Below are 15,440 nucleotides of genomic sequence, written 5' to 3'. Positions count from 1 at the left end.
GGGGGATTCACGAGTAAGAATGCCCTAACAGAAGCTCCGGGGAGCTCTTGGCCCCTCCCGCCCCATGAGGATGTGCGAGAAGATGCCATCCGTGCCGCAGGAAGCAGGCCCTCACCACACCCGAATCTACCAGTGCCTCCATGTCTGACCCCCAACTCCAGAAGTGTGGGAAATCACAGTCTGTGGTCCCCAAGCTGCCTGGCTCGGGGTGTTCTGTTATAGCAGCCGCGAAGGACTAAGACACCAGTTTTCAAATGTTTTTCCTTCAATGTCAAAGATCCAAAAGAACTGTAATAAAAGTAAAAAAACCACTCCTTCAATATCCTCTTGAAGGGTGATTACAAGGGTGTTTCCAGTGGGTCGAGGAAGATAATTATAAATAACTATGTAAGAACTAGATCTTGATTAAAATGAAAGTACTACATCGTCTCTAAAAATCCTACATAAAAAATGATTAAAAGAAATAAAAGTGCAGTAAATATCTGATGACCGTGGAGGACAAAGTTAGCACATCAGAACCACGAGAGGGGCACCTGGCTGGCTCAGAGGAGTGTGCAACTCTTGACCTTAGGGTTATGAGTTCGAATCCCACCTTGCGTGTAGAGATCACTGAACAATAGATATCTTAATGTTTATTTTTGAGAGAGAGAGAGAGAGAGCGAGCGAGCAAGCATGTGCGCAAGAGAGTGGGGGAGGGGCAGAGAGAGAGGGAGATACAGAATCTGAAGCAGGATCCAGGCTCCAAGCTGTCAGCACAGAGCCCGATGCAGGGCTCCAACCCAGGACCCGAACCATGAGATTATGAATTGAGCCAAAGTTGGATGCTTAACCAACTGAGCCACCCAGGCGCCCCCTAAATATCTGACAGAAAGAAAAGAAAAAGATCATGAGAGCCAAGAGACAGCTGAGCTCAGGGATGGCGGCACTCTGTTGGAAAGAACCCAGGTTTAGTCCTGTGTCAAGCACATCACCTGATTTCTCTTTAACTGGCTTTCACGAATTTTTAAAGCAGCCACCTTGAGACACACCCCTAAGACGCACAAACACGCACACACGTGCAAGCTCATGAACATGTGAGCACAGGCGTCCTCCCACGCGGCTCTCAAAGTGACTGCTCATAGACCTGCACCATTCCATCACCTGACACACATGCCTGTGTCCACACTCACCGGGCCCGGTGGGGAGCCTCAACCCTTTCCTGATGTACCCGTCCCTCAGAGCCTGAGACCCCCACACACCCTGCCTTGTTCTCATGGCCTCTGGCGGAGCCCCCTTCTCATTCCTCCCTTCAAGGCCAGTCTTCAGGAGGCTGTCCTGGGCCCTGCTCTCCCATCTGTGTCTACCCTCTCTTCCCTGGGTGACCTGCACAGCTTGATGTGCCCTACGTGTTGACAACACTCTGCCCGCATCCCAGACCCATCCACCTGCTGGCACCGATGCCTTGGTGGGACCCTTGACCCTGTAGTGCCCCACGCCAACTCCAGGAACAAATCCCAAACAGGCGATCATCTCCCTGGGGACTGGCGCTGGGAGATGACCCTTTGTTCTTCTGCCCCAGTGTGCTGAACCCTGACACTGAGAGGTGCCCCCAACCGTGCACCGAGAGGGGGCTGGGGCCTTTGCTTGGTCTTACCATGACAGTGGAGTCACACAGCCTCCTGTGAGCAGCGGGCACTATTACTCGCCCCACCAGCCAAGCCAGAAATTCAGGTGCAACTGCGGGCACCATGCTGGGTCTCCTGGACCCTCCCAGGCTGCTGCCTTCGCCTGGCACTCCCCCTTCACCAACCCTACGTGGCCAATTCCTTAGAGATGCCTGCTGGCCCAAGCAGCCCGGCCACTCACCCTTCTCACCCTGGCCGCTCTGTCTGCCCTCAGCTTGCACACCATAGTGCACAACAATATACTCGTGTATCCAGTGCCCGTCCCGATGCCAGGCACACAAGAGGAGCTCCCCAAGTGCCGCGAGTGGCCAAATGCATGAGAAGCACACAGTCTTGCCGGGGTAAGGTCCTCCAGGTGAGCATCTTGGTCCACCTTCTCAAGGGCAAGGCTTCTCTCCTGTCCGCTCTCCTTTTGGGGAGTTCAATATCACAGCTAACTCCCCCCAGGCCCTCGGCCCTGGCCCTCCCTCCTGCACCTCTCTTCAACCTGAAAGGACGTACCAGCGTCAAGTCAGTCAAAGAGCAGGCCCGCCAGCCCTACCCCACCTCACAGGAGGGCCGCCTGCTGCTCGGCGGGCCACCACACGCTTCTCACCATTAAGAGTGTCATGCATGTGGTGGGACCCCATGGCTGCCCCTGACGCTCTGCCCTCTGGTCACTCTTACCAGGGCCCTGATGTCCCTTCCGGCCTTTCTAAAGCAGTGAGACTGTGCCCTCCCAGGGAGTGGACGGCGGTCACTTTAGTCAGCCTTGCAGAAGCCTTAGTGGTGGCTCCCGTTACTTAAATACACTATTTCATCATTATAGCGTAGGGACAGGGTGCCAGCGGCTGACTCTGACAGACTCACGTGTGCTTCCGGTGGAATTCTAGAATCTTCTCAAGAGAACGCTCCTGACTGGGTAGGTACTCATTCACTTTAAGGTGCTCTCGATCCAGGGTTTCATCATAATCTCCTATTTCAGCTGAAGTGAGAGAACAACAGTCAGTAATTCTAATTCTCAAATAAAGAAAAATACAAGCATTTGTACATGCAAACGCATGAATTAAAAGAAAAAAATTATCCTAAATCTGTAATAAAAGAATATATAAATATTTTTATTTTATGAACAAGATTTTGTATTTTACTTTCCCACACATCTTAAGCTACTAAAGGCAAATATAAAGGCAGGTAAAGAAGTTTCTTCCTGAGTTTTGAAGAACAAAGATGCTGGTGAGTGACCCCAGGGAGGATGACACTCAGTCGCCAGTTTATCCTGAGTTTTCTGTGTTTTAAACCTCGCTTTATTTGTCTGTAGTCTCAAGACTGTTGTGACCAGGAATATGTATCTTGTTTGTTTCAGGACAATTTTTAAATCATTTTAATTTATTTTTTATTTATTTTATTATTATTAATTTATTAATTTATTTTATTTATTTTAAATCATTTTTTCCTTCAGGGCCTCTCAAATTCTTGAGGAACAATGTCTCTTTCTAATTTCATGAAGCTTGAGAGGCCACTAATGTTTCAAGAATTGTAGTTAAAGCCCAATAATCTTAAACAATATACATCTTTTTGTTTTGAGACCATCTCAAGTTCACAGAAACGTAGCTTGCACTGTGCCACACTTGAGGGTGTGCTGTGTCCACATAAGACACAGCCGCCCATGAGCAGGGCACAGCCCCCGAGCAGGCGGGCCCCGGGTCTGCTGCGGTATCCGAGCCTCAGACCCCACCATGCTGTCAGCAGCTGCTCTGTCACGTCTCCTACAGCCAGACGTCCTGGCTCAGAGTCACGCTGCAGCGGGTGGCCCTGTCTCTGCAGGTTCCCGCAGCGGACGCAGTGCATGTCCAAGGGCAGGGCGACGGCTCGACAGGTTATCACACCACATTGGCACCGGAAAGCCAGCTGTCTCTCTGAGAAGACCTCAAACCCAATAAAAAACAACGAAGTCACTTTGAAAACTTATATCAACAAGTGACAGCAAGGCCCCTAGTGATAAAATATGCTATTTGTACAAGGTGTGTGTGGGGGAGGGGAGGGGACCTGGCAAACCACAAATTAACCCCCGTACTTAGCCGTTCCTATGATCCCCCACACTTTCTACATTCTACTTTCTGTGCTCAAATTTCAGAAACATCACTTCTGTGTCAGGGACTCTAGTCCAGAAGCAGCATTTCCTTCGTCCTACCCTGTCGGGGTGGGGGGGGCTTTGTAAAGCCCCAGCAAGACACACACCCGTTTTTCGGAACCTCTTCCTACAATATAAATTTTCCCGCTCTTCTGAGCTACATCTTGCTGTGTGACATACTGAGAAATGTGTTCTTTTCCCTCAGGGTTTGATGACTGACTTATCACCAGAGGGGCTGTGACGGTCACCCCAGGGAGGTCTCTTTCCAGGGGTGCTGAGGGTCAGGGCTGCCACTTGGCTCCCAGACGCAAGACATTTACGGGGAAAATGCGGGAAGACACAAAGGAGAGACGTTCGGAAGGGATTCGTGTGGCTGCAGCTCTTGGCCTGGAGCCTTCCTTTCTTGGTGGAGACTGTCTGCCTCAAGGACTTCCACTCTGTAGATGTTAATCTTCAGCTTATTGGAGAAAATACTCAAATCAAAGGCCTGTTCTTTCATCACATTCATTAACTGTGCAGGTACATCAGGTGCTGGCAGTCCTGAGGGCCGTGCACCTAGGACACCGTATGCGCCTCCGCCCGCGGCTGGGGACACTAACACTGCAGAAGGTGGGATGCCAGAAGGGCTGCCGTGGTGTCCGCACAGGGCAGACGCTCCTCCAGGAGGTCCCTCTTAAGTTGCAAGGCAAACAAGTACCTAGAAGGGAGTTCAAACAGCACAAATGTCAGCTCCGAAGGCTCTAGAGCAGACCCCCCGCATCTCCGTCGCAGGACAGCACCTGTAAACAGTGGTGACCAGGGACACCAGAGCAGACAGTGACAAAGAGGCGAAGTCGCAGGCGGCAGCTCCGTGGGCAGAGTCACCACACACACGAGAGCACTCAGATGCTCGCCTCCCGGACACTACCGCACCTTTAAGGGCAAGCTCACAAGTTCAGGTCACTTCTGTCACACACACAACTGCACTTAATGGCTCTGTTGTGAAAGAATCAGCAACATCCAATTCAGATAGAGCTTAAAATGTGGCTATGGAAGTTTGAGACAGATCGATGATATTCAGCCTTGGCTAGGATCTGAGAAACAGGCACTCCTGAATGTAGCTAGAGAAGGCAGTATTAATATGCTCATATGCACATTTATTCCACCGACAAGTAATCACTGAGCTTGTACCATGTTCCAGGTACTATTTCTGGAGCTGGAGCTACGATGGACAAGACAAACTCTCTCTGCCCTTGCTGCCATTTATACCTGAGTGAGCTGTTAAAATTTACTGTATTCTCTTAAATTTTAAATGTGGCTACCCTTTAACTTAGCAATTTCACTTCTATGAAACTTTTCAGGAGAGATATTTTCTAGAGCTTACAAAGATGTGTGGGCAAGGCTGTTTGTTTGCAGCAATATAGCAGAGAAAAATTGGAAATGATCTAAGTGTGCACTAATATAAGAATAATTTAGTAAAGCAGATACAGGCACATGCACTATACGCACAAAGACGGACATGTGGATAACAAAACAAGACCAAACAAGCCATCCAGCCCACAGTTCTGGGCGCATAGTGTGATACGGCTTTGTAAATTACCATTTCTTTAAAGACCTGGCTCCATTTATACATTTGCTGTGAATTCGTCCGGAAGACACTCCTCAAGTGTAACTACTTCTGGGGACAGCGCAGTGGGCAGGGAGTGAAGGGGAACATTTGCTTTTTATTCCATGTAGCTGTATTCTGAAGATTTTCTTCTTTTATAATAAACTGCTTTTTTTTTTTTAAATAAATAAAAGAAGCACCTTCTGCATAAAGTTGGCTTGGACCCAGTTAGGTAACACCTTCCGTTACCTGTTATTCCCTCAAAGAGGACTTTTTTGGGAAACGCCAGGTACTTAATATGCTAAGAAGATGAGCTCTGTATTCACTCATAACAACACTTTTTGCTGCCCTTGGGGTTGTTTCCTTACCCACAAAGTGAGCAGCTGGGCTAATGGGATCTCTACATCTCCCTGCAGCTGACAACCTGGGATTCTGTGATGTTACAGAGTTCTGTAAGAACCTTCTAAAGAGAGATTCATAAGATGCCCATGATGCAGGTATAAATACATTTTTTTGCTCAGAAAGGCTGGTACCACCACAATGATATCACAGTTCTCTTTTATCTTATATCTGATCTTGGGTTTTGAATTGGTACATAAAACACAAGGAAAATAAATTCCATAATCTGTGGCCAGATGAAGCAACTGTAAACATTTTCTTCAAATCATTTCTACGAAGAATCAATCTCGAATTCGAGAGAGTGATAACAAAAGAAATCACCTAAAATACTTCTGCTCATATATTCATAAGGACTCTCAAACTCAACACTTCTCCCACTTGAGAGTATTTTGGGCATACGGGCTAGGCTCCTGACAACTTTATGCACATGCATAAATCTGTGTCAGCAGGAGGCTATCAGTTCAACAGCACACTAACACGTGTTAGTCCCCCCACCTTTGTCCCCAGTTTGCACTATAAACACTCTTCCAAGCTCCGCTGGCATTTATGTTTGTGCAAGAGTTAAATGCCTCTTTTAATACTAGACACTGACCACACCTTTTATGTGTATACTGTTCACCTTTTAGGTGAATGAAGATGTATTCGTTCATTCTTTGAATAGAGCCTGAGCACTTGATGAGCCAGGCGCTGCTGGAGAGACAGGTGAATTCTAGATCCCGCTGACAGCAGCTGTGGCTTAGTAGGGGCTCTTTACCTTGTATATTCTTCCTGCAACTGACCCGGATCAGGTGGGAAAAATTTGACTGCTAGACGAAGCAATGCGTTCTTTGGCCCTATGAAAAGAAACATTTTAAACTTCACAAATATTAGGTCAATCCCACTATTTTTTGAGACCTTTGTACACTTTAGTGAAAGAAAAATGTCACCATCGCTAACTATACTGAACCAGAACAATATGACTGCTGTAAAGAAAAAGCACAAGGTATTATTAGCTCATCTGAGTATCTTAGCTTTACTGAAATTTTACAGTAACACACCCATGTAATTTTCACCAAAAAGGAAAGAGGAGCTGTTTCGCTAAATGTGATGATGCCCCACACGGCCTGACGTCACCAGTGACTGGTGAAGCTACTGGTGCATGCCCTTCTCTCCCATTCGGGACTAAACACGTTGCAGGTGAATCTGGACCCCTAGAAAGGACCCTGTGCGTTACATAATTATTAAGAGGCATCACTATGTGCCTCAATTTAACAAATTTAATAGAGACTGACAAAAATAATGTTTAAAATTACAAAATAGTATGAACTATTTTATTAAAAATGTAAACTGTGTGTCAACTATACTCAGAAAAAAAACATCAAAAAAAAAATTTTAAAAACTGTTTAAAAAAAAAAGGGGGGTGCCTGAGTGGCTCAGTCAGTTGAGCATCTAACTCTTGATTTGGGCTTGGGTCACGACCACAAGGTCATGGGATCGAGCCCTGTGTTGGGCTCTGTGTGGAGCATGGAGCCTGCTTAAGATTCTCTTCTTCTCTCTCTACCCCTCTCCCCAGTCATGCATGTTCTCTCTAGAAAAAAAAAATTGTTAAAAAAAAATTACAAATGCTAATTGAACCTCAATGTCTTTTCATAACTCAGAGAGAAACTGCCTTCTTATTTTTTTGTTTAAATTCAAATTAGTTAACATACAGTGTAGTATTGGTTTCCAGAGTAGAACCCAGTGATTCATCACTTACATATGACACCCAGTGCTCATCACAAGTGCCCTCCTTAATACCCGTCCCCCACCCACTTCCCTCCATCAGCCCTCAGTTTGTTCTCTGTCATTAAGAGTCTCTTGTGGTTTGTTTCCCCTCTCTCCTTTCCCCTCCCATATGTTCATCTGTTTTGTTTCTTAAATTCCACATTTGAATGAAATCGTACGATATTTGTCTTTGCATATTGGTCCAAAATTAAAGTGCTATCAAAGAGCATATCCTGTTACTGCCACACCTGAGAATGAAGTGAGTTAAATTACTGCCCACCCCCAGCTAACATAGGATAAGACTAAGTAGTGAAATGACTTTCAAGTTCAAGTACTGTTGTCGATCACCTTGCTGCTATCCAGTGACAATGAACATCTGAACATACCTTCAATTTGAACAGTCAAGAACGAAAGCATCTAAAATGAACAGAATTTTTAAAGACTTTAAAAAAAGGACTTACTCCGTATTTGCCTAGTGATGGGCTTCATAGGTTCGAGCCAAATCTAAAGAGAATTTAAGAAAAGAGATCAGATGTGTTCAATGATTTCTCTATTTAATAAGTATGTTACAAAATACAGAACTGTTTATAATTAGGAGAGATATTTAAGGCGGGCCTATTTTGGTTCTCCGCTCACACACCAGTCTAATGCTGATAAAACAGCTGGGAGTGGGGTGTCTGGGTGGCTCAGTCAGTTGAATGTCTGACTTCAGCCTGGGTCATGATCTCACGGTCTGTGAGTTCGAGCCCTGTGTTGGGCTCTGTGCTGACAGCTCAGAGCCTGGAATCTGCTTTGGATTCTGTGTCTCCAACTCTCTCTGCCCCTCTCCTGCTAATTTTCTCTCTCTCTCTCTCTCAAAAATAAATAAATATTAAAAAAAAAAAGACACCTGGGAGAGGTATAGGAGCACCTGCTTTGAGAAGTGTGGCAGGAGGCCAAGATGCCACACTGTATGGGACCCCACCATGAGGCCACAGCACGCTGCTGTTGCTATGCACAGAACAGGTACCAATAATTATTTTGGGGGGGGGGGATCTGTTAAGGCCAAACAACTATGTGGTGCATGCTGCACTTGTAAACAACAATGGCAAGAACACCACTACACGAAGGGGTGGATGGAACTCTAACGTTGACATACTTATTGAACGAACAGGTTGATTTTGGGTTTTAAAACAGTTCCACCTGTAAATATCAAAGCTCCACACTTTTTAAGGCTCATCTATCAAGTAACAAAAAGGATAAACAATTTAGTAGCACAGTTTGCTAAAAATGATCACCAAACAGATGTACTAGAGGGAGTTTCTGGATCTCCTTGGCACACGTACTGGCAGGGAGAACAAATTCAGGGAGGATGGGAACTCAGCCTAGCTAACAGGCACGTGTACTCCGTATTTCCACGGGACAGCCCCAGTAACAGCCCTGTGATCAGGTTCCGTGCTCCATTGCTGCCACAGGTCCTCCGAGGCTTGCCATGGCCACGTGCATCGCCAGCACCCACCACGTACCCACAGCCCGTCTGCAAGAGTGAGGCAAGAGCACGTACCCAGTAGGCCCGGGGGTGCTGAAACTCCAGCCCGAAGTAGTCACACTCCGTCAGGTTCAGGCGCCTCCACACCTGAGTCAGCAGCGTCTGGCCATCGCGCTTAGGCTGTGAGAGGCAGGGAGGGGAGCACAGGAGAATGAGGTGCCTTCCAACAACCCGGGTTCGTGAAACAGCGTGGCAAGATGTGGCTTCCGCATGTAAAATCCATCCTCCTAACTCCTTGCTTCACTCTGCCTTCTTCTAAGGCTCTTAGTGCTCAGAAACGGACACCAAAGTGAAGCCAGACAACCCCTTCACTCTTACCTTCTCAGGTGCATCTTTAGCTATTTTTCTTGGCAACGTTAGATGACAGAACCCATTCTTAGCCTCACTGAACACTTTATCAACTTGGTATTCACTACAGAGGTGGGTCTCATACTCCATGTTTGCCCGAGACCCCAGTGAATGCTTGATTATTTGGTAATAACATTAGCGAGGAGACCTCGCACTGCTCACACTAGAGGTGGGATGATCGGCCCTCCATTCAGAAGAAACGTGAAGTTAGCTCCCTGGTCTGCACTGGCCACAAAAATAAACTCCTATGGACTAAAGAACAGAACAAAGCAGGAAAATATTTCTCCAGTTTTGGGGTTAAGTAAAGTGTTCCTAAATACTACACAAAGACAGACAGACTCGATTAATTAAAGGTGAAAAACTTCTGAACAGAGAAACAGCGAACAAAGTTACCATCCAGAATCATACTAAAACAAGTGATTTCTCTCTCACATTGCTCTCATGAATTGGGTAAAGAAATACAAATGGCTTTTAGGCACATAGAAACATACTCAAGCCCTCTAATAATGAAATAAAACAGTGAGACACCACTTCTTGTCCATCTCAGAGGACTGGGAGCATGGGTTAGTGCGGCTGGGGGAAGGCAGCCGTGTCCGCGCACTACTGGGAGAACTCCAGTTCGTCCCATCCTCCGGGAGAATCTGAAAACACCTCCAAAACTTAAAGTGTACACATACACCTTTGCTCCAGCAATTCCCCTTCTAGAACTTTCTCCTACCGATATTCTCACACAACTGCACAGAGCTAAAGATGCAAGGACAAACCCAACAGAGAACTGATGACACGAACAACGGTACCTCCGTTGTCACAGCCCTTAGGACTCTGCACCAGTGTGGAATGAAGTCCAAGACTACAGTTCAGTCATGAAGAAAAAAGGGTTCCCTTCCTATCCAGTGTACATGACAGAAGCCCGCTTCATAAAATGTGCATGCTGCATTTACCTTAACTGAAGCAAGTCTGGAAGGCTCCATCCTGAGAGGAAATCACCATTCTGGACTGAATGGGGGTGGGGGACAGGGACCAGGGCCTTCACTTTTACCTTATTTTCTAACTTCCGCGATGTCTCAGTTTTCATCAGCGGGCATGTCATTTTCGCACTGCAAAGATAACATCTGCAGGGGGAGGAGAGGCAAACCTCCATGGCTCCCCAGGACGGTAGTTTCCGTGAGTTTAAACACTGGACTTTCTTACTGTGTGCCCAAGAAGTGGCTGTGCTCCTAATGTGAGCACTCTTTTCTCTTTTTTTTTTTAACGTTTTATTTATTTTTGAGACAGGGAGAGACAGAGCATGAACAGGAGAGGGTCAGAGAGAGAGGGAGACACAGAATCTGAAACAGGCTCCAGGTTCTGAGCAGTCAGCACAGAGCCCGACGCGGGGCTTGAACTCACAGACAGTGAGATCGTGACCTGAGCCGAAGTCGGACGCTTAACTGACTGAGCCACCCAGGCACCCCTCTTTTCTCTTTTTTTAAGTTTATTTTGAGAGAAAGAGAAAGAGAGCGCAAGTGGGGGAGGGGCCGAGAGAGAGGGGGAGAGAGAATCCTAAGCAGGCTCTGTGCAGAGCCTGATGCAGGGGCTCGAACTCACGAACCGTGGGATCGTGACCTGAGCCGAAATCAAGAGTCAGCAGCTGAACCTCCTGAGCCCCACAGACGCCTGTAAAGCGAGCATTCTTATGGGAAGACGGAAATAGCCGCCCTCTGTGGTGACAAAGCGGCATGCAGCGAGTCACAGCCGCAAAGGGATGCAGACAACGCCATCCATAGAGAAGGGAAGAGCAAATGTTCTGGACGAAGTACCAGAAGATCACGTCTGACAAGGATCACGGTGAGGGCTCGAGTGCCGGCCGTCCTGTTGGGAGAACGCACCCACGACAGGCTCTGCAGCCTGACGTGCGGCCCAATCCCCTCAGTGGTGAGCTGGTCAGAAATCATGGGGTCTGCTGCAACTCCTCTCACGCTCAGCACTCCTCCCCAGGAAGCTCTCCCACAGCTGTGTCCCCTCCCCCAGGACTGCAGGGCTGTTGCGGGGTGGGGGGCTCCACAGGAGGACGAGGAAGGCCCCAAAGGTGTGTGCGCATGGGCCCCACAAGGCCTGGCCTTGCCCATTCGGGGGCGACTTGGACACCTGGCTGCTCCCTCACAGGGAGACCCCCTCTCCCTCTGGCGGCCTCGAGCAGACCCTTGAGAACCTGGTGAGTTAGTTGCCTCGTGGGGAAGGTCCCCTTAATTGCGTTTGGCTCCACATAACCGCCACGTCACTTGGCGCTTCTCTCCAGCACGGTGCTTATGGCGCTGTCGTTCCCACATTTACTTGTTTGGGTGCATTCCTACTACTACAGGGTCAGAGACTGCATCATCCATCTTGAATCTCGAGGCCCAGCAATGTGGCAGATGCGCCACTGACAGGCCCAGAACGTCCACAACTGCTCTGCTGCTCCAGTCCTCCCCTCTCCCTTCTCAACTGCCTGGTCACCCCACGCGGTAAGGGGCGATGGTGGGATTAACAGCCCCATCCAAGCCCTCCACCCACGGGCAGTGAAGCCCTGGCTTGTCCCAGGAGGCCTGCCGAACCGAGGGATGCCAACATGTATCAAGTGTGCAGACACACAGGCACACATCCATGATGCACCAGCGTCCAAATCCAGAACAGGGTTTTTAAATCTGGGCATAAAACTACACTTCATTACACAGGTTTCTGTACTAATGTACACGCATATACATACATATGTATGGACACACACATGGATACACATATATCCATACACACATATGCATACGTGTATATATATGTGTGTTTAACTCCTGTATTGGAGTAAATTTTACCAAAGTAAAAAAGCTTTTGCAAGTCAACTATCCTATGTTCAGCAAAAAAATAATAAGTAATAATTTTAATGTTGGGACACCTGGGGGTGGCTCAGTCGGTTAAACGTCCAACTTCAGCTCCGGTCATGATCTCAGGTCCGTGAGTTCAAGCCCCGTGTCAGGCTCTGTGCTGACAGCTCAGAGCCTGGAGCCTGCTTTGCATTCTATGTCTCCCTCTCTCTATGCCTCTCCCCTGCGCTCTCTCTCTCTTTTTTTTTTTTTTTGCAGGGGCCATATTTCATCTTTTTTTTGGTATTTTTCTAGTTTCCTTTACTTTTGCAATTGAAGTATAATTAACATATAGTGTCATTATATTATCCTCAGCTGTACAATGTAAGGATTCAACAATTCCATACATTTCTGAGTAATCATCAAGATAAATGTACTTTTTTAAATGTTTATTTTTATTTTTTATTTTATTTTTTTTAAAGTTTATTTATTTTTGAGACAGAGAGAGACAGAGCATGAACGGGGGAGGGTCAGAGAGAGAGGGAGACACAGAATCTGAAACAGGCTCCAGGCTCTGAGCAGTCAGCACAGAGCCTGACGCGGGGCTCAAACTCACGGACCGCGAGATCGTGACCTGAGCCCAAGTCGGATGCTTAAACCCGACTGAGCCACCCAGGTGCCCCTAAATGTTTATTTTATTTTTCAGAGAGAGAGAGAGTGGCAGAGCATGAGCAGGGGAGGGGCAGAGAGAGAGGGAAACACAGAATTTGAAGCAGGCTCCAGGCTCTGAGCTGTCAGCACAGACCTTGACATGGGGCTCAAACTTATGGACCTGAGATCATGACCTGAGCCGAAATCGAGTCAGCTGCCACCCAGGTGCCCATAGAACAGGAAGAAAGTGATTCTTGAACAAGAGGAGGAGGCCACTCTCTGCAGTACACTAAATAGCTACTATGTGACACTGACATCAAAACAGAAAGAAATGAGACGTAAAAAATCAGAAAGGAAGCAAAACGATCATTATTTGTAGAAACGATAATTCACTTTGAAAACCTGAGAACATCAACCAGAAAACTATCATGAAGAGATGGAACTGAGTCAGGTGATGGGGGAAAAATACCATACATGCATCTAAGCTGCGTTCCCCTATACACAATTAGCCACCATCCTCAGGACAGAAAGGAAGGAATCAACCACATTTGTAACAGTCACGAAAGAGCTGAAGTATTTTGGAGTAAGCTTAACAAAAGAAAGCTTCATGGAGAAAATTTAAAACCACTGCGATGAGACAGAAAGGGGGACACAGAAGGAGCGTGGAGAGGTGCAGGGCACACGAACGCCTCCAAAGGGGCGTCATTGCTCACTGAAGTAAGCCACGGATTCCACATGGTCCTAATAAAAAGAGCAAAAGGATTCTTTGATGGACCTGATAGACTGATTCTACAGCTGGTATTTTTTTTTTTTTTTAAGTGCAAGCATGCCAATGAAAAAGAAAAATAGGGGAAGACTAGCCTTAGCAGACATTCAAACCACAGTAATTAAAATGTTTGGTACTGGTACATGTCTACACAAACTAAATAGAACAGATTAGGAGGTGAAGAAATATACCCAGATATATAAGGTATTGGAGTGTCTGATAAAAGTGATGTTTCAAGTCAATCAGTGGGAGGAAAGCAGATTACTCAATAAAAACTACTTAGTATCCATCTGGAAAAAATAAGGTTGTACCCTTACCTCACGTAATAATTTCAAGATGAGTAAAATACCTAAACACAAAAACATGCACCCATCAAGGTCCTGGCAATGAGACCGTTTTGTTTCATACTCTGGGTGGAGAGAAGGCCATGGTCAGGACACTCCAGAAGCTAAGAGCTGTAAGAGGGGCTTGAGAAACTGGGACATCAAACAAGAAACGTCTGCACGAGATGAAACTGCTGTGGAGGCCAGCTCCTTTGGGGGAGCATGTGACTCCATGCTGGGCAGAGAGCTTACTTAAAAAATACAATCAGGGAAAGGGGAAAGGGGAAAGGCGAAAGGGGAAAGGAGAAAGGAAAAAGGAAAGGAAAACAAAACGAAACTACTATAAAGCCAAAAACACTCAGGGAGAAAACATTATAGCTCACATCACAAGGTGTTAATTTTTAAGGCACCTGGGTGGCTCAGTTGGTTGGGTGTCTGACTTCGGCTAAAGTCATGGTATCACAGTTCGTGGGTTCAAGCCCAGCATCAGGCTCTGTGCTGATAGCTCGGAGCCTGGAGCCTGCTTCGGATTCTGTGTCTCCCTCTCTCTGCTCCTCCCCGACTTTTCTATCTCTCTCAAAAATAAATAAGCATTAAAGAAAAAAAAAGCAATTGATAAAGCAGATTAAAAAACAATATAAATACCAAAGCCTGGAAAGTGAAGACAACTTTAGAGAAGAGGAAAGTTGGAGGACTTACATTGCCAGATATCAAGACTTATTCTGGGGCACCTCGGTGGCAGAGTCAGTCAGGTGTCGGATTTCTGCTCAGGTCATGATCTCGCAGTTTGTGGCTTATGGGATTGAGCCCTGTGTTGGCCTCTGTGCTGACAGCATGGAGCCTGCTTGGGAGTCTCTCTCTCACCCCTGTTGCTCGTGCTCGCTCTCTCTCTCTCCATCTCAAAACAAATAAAAACTTAAAAAAAAAAGACTTATTCTAAAGCAGCAGTAATTAAGATAGTATGCTATTGGTGCAAAAACCGACCTGTGGAGTGTGCAAGAGCCCAGAGAGAGACCCCTATACGCACACTCATTTAACTTAAAGACACTAGTGTAATTCAGTGTAGGAAGGGTGGTCTTTTCAACAACTGGAGCCAAGGGAAGTGAATGACCATATGGGAAAAAAGATGAACATCGACTCCTACCTCACACCATACACAAATATTAATTCAACATGAATCATGGAGAGGCAAAGCAATAAAGCTTGGTGTGAGCATCATCTGCTCCTAAAAATCCAGAAATGCACCATCAGGTGGACTACAGGACCCATGCCCACTGCATATTCCCGAAGTAGCAAAGGAAACCAGACTCTCTCTGAACTACATAAGGGGCTAGGCTCTACAGACACTGAAAACACTGGCATCATGGACAGATACTCACAATGGAAGAAAAATGGTCTTCACAACCCATTTCCCACTGAGGCAAGCAGCCACCCAAATTAGAACTGTGTTTCAAACACTAGACTGGAGAAGAAACAGCATTAAAAATGTAACATACAAAATATAGATTAA

At 46.6% G+C, this 15,440-nt stretch overlaps 1 protein-coding gene across 7 annotated transcripts in view; it reads right to left on the bottom strand.

The window, feature by feature from the left end:
- FARP2 (FERM, ARH/RhoGEF and pleckstrin domain protein 2) overlaps positions 1-15,440 on the bottom strand; it is a 104,371-nt gene that overhangs the window by 49,661 nt on the left and 39,270 nt on the right. For all 7 annotated transcript variants that reach the window (XM_053216102.1, XM_053216100.1, XM_053216103.1 and 4 more), the window contains exons 3-7: positions 9,045-9,149; positions 7,963-8,005; positions 6,513-6,591; positions 4,374-4,471; positions 2,514-2,628 (exon numbers count right to left, since the gene is read on the bottom strand). In XM_053216102.1, coding sequence (XP_053072077.1) covers positions 2,514-2,628; positions 4,374-4,471; positions 6,513-6,591; positions 7,963-8,005; positions 9,045-9,149 — 440 coding nt within the window. The remainder of the gene's footprint in view (positions 1-2,513; positions 2,629-4,373; positions 4,472-6,512; positions 6,592-7,962; positions 8,006-9,044; positions 9,150-15,440) is intronic.

This window comes from Acinonyx jubatus, chromosome C1, assembly GCF_027475565.1.
Source record: "Acinonyx jubatus isolate Ajub_Pintada_27869175 chromosome C1, VMU_Ajub_asm_v1.0, whole genome shotgun sequence".
Taxonomy (NCBI): Eukaryota; Metazoa; Chordata; class Mammalia; order Carnivora; family Felidae; genus Acinonyx; species Acinonyx jubatus.
This window is presented reverse-complemented; position numbering and strand designations above follow the sequence as displayed.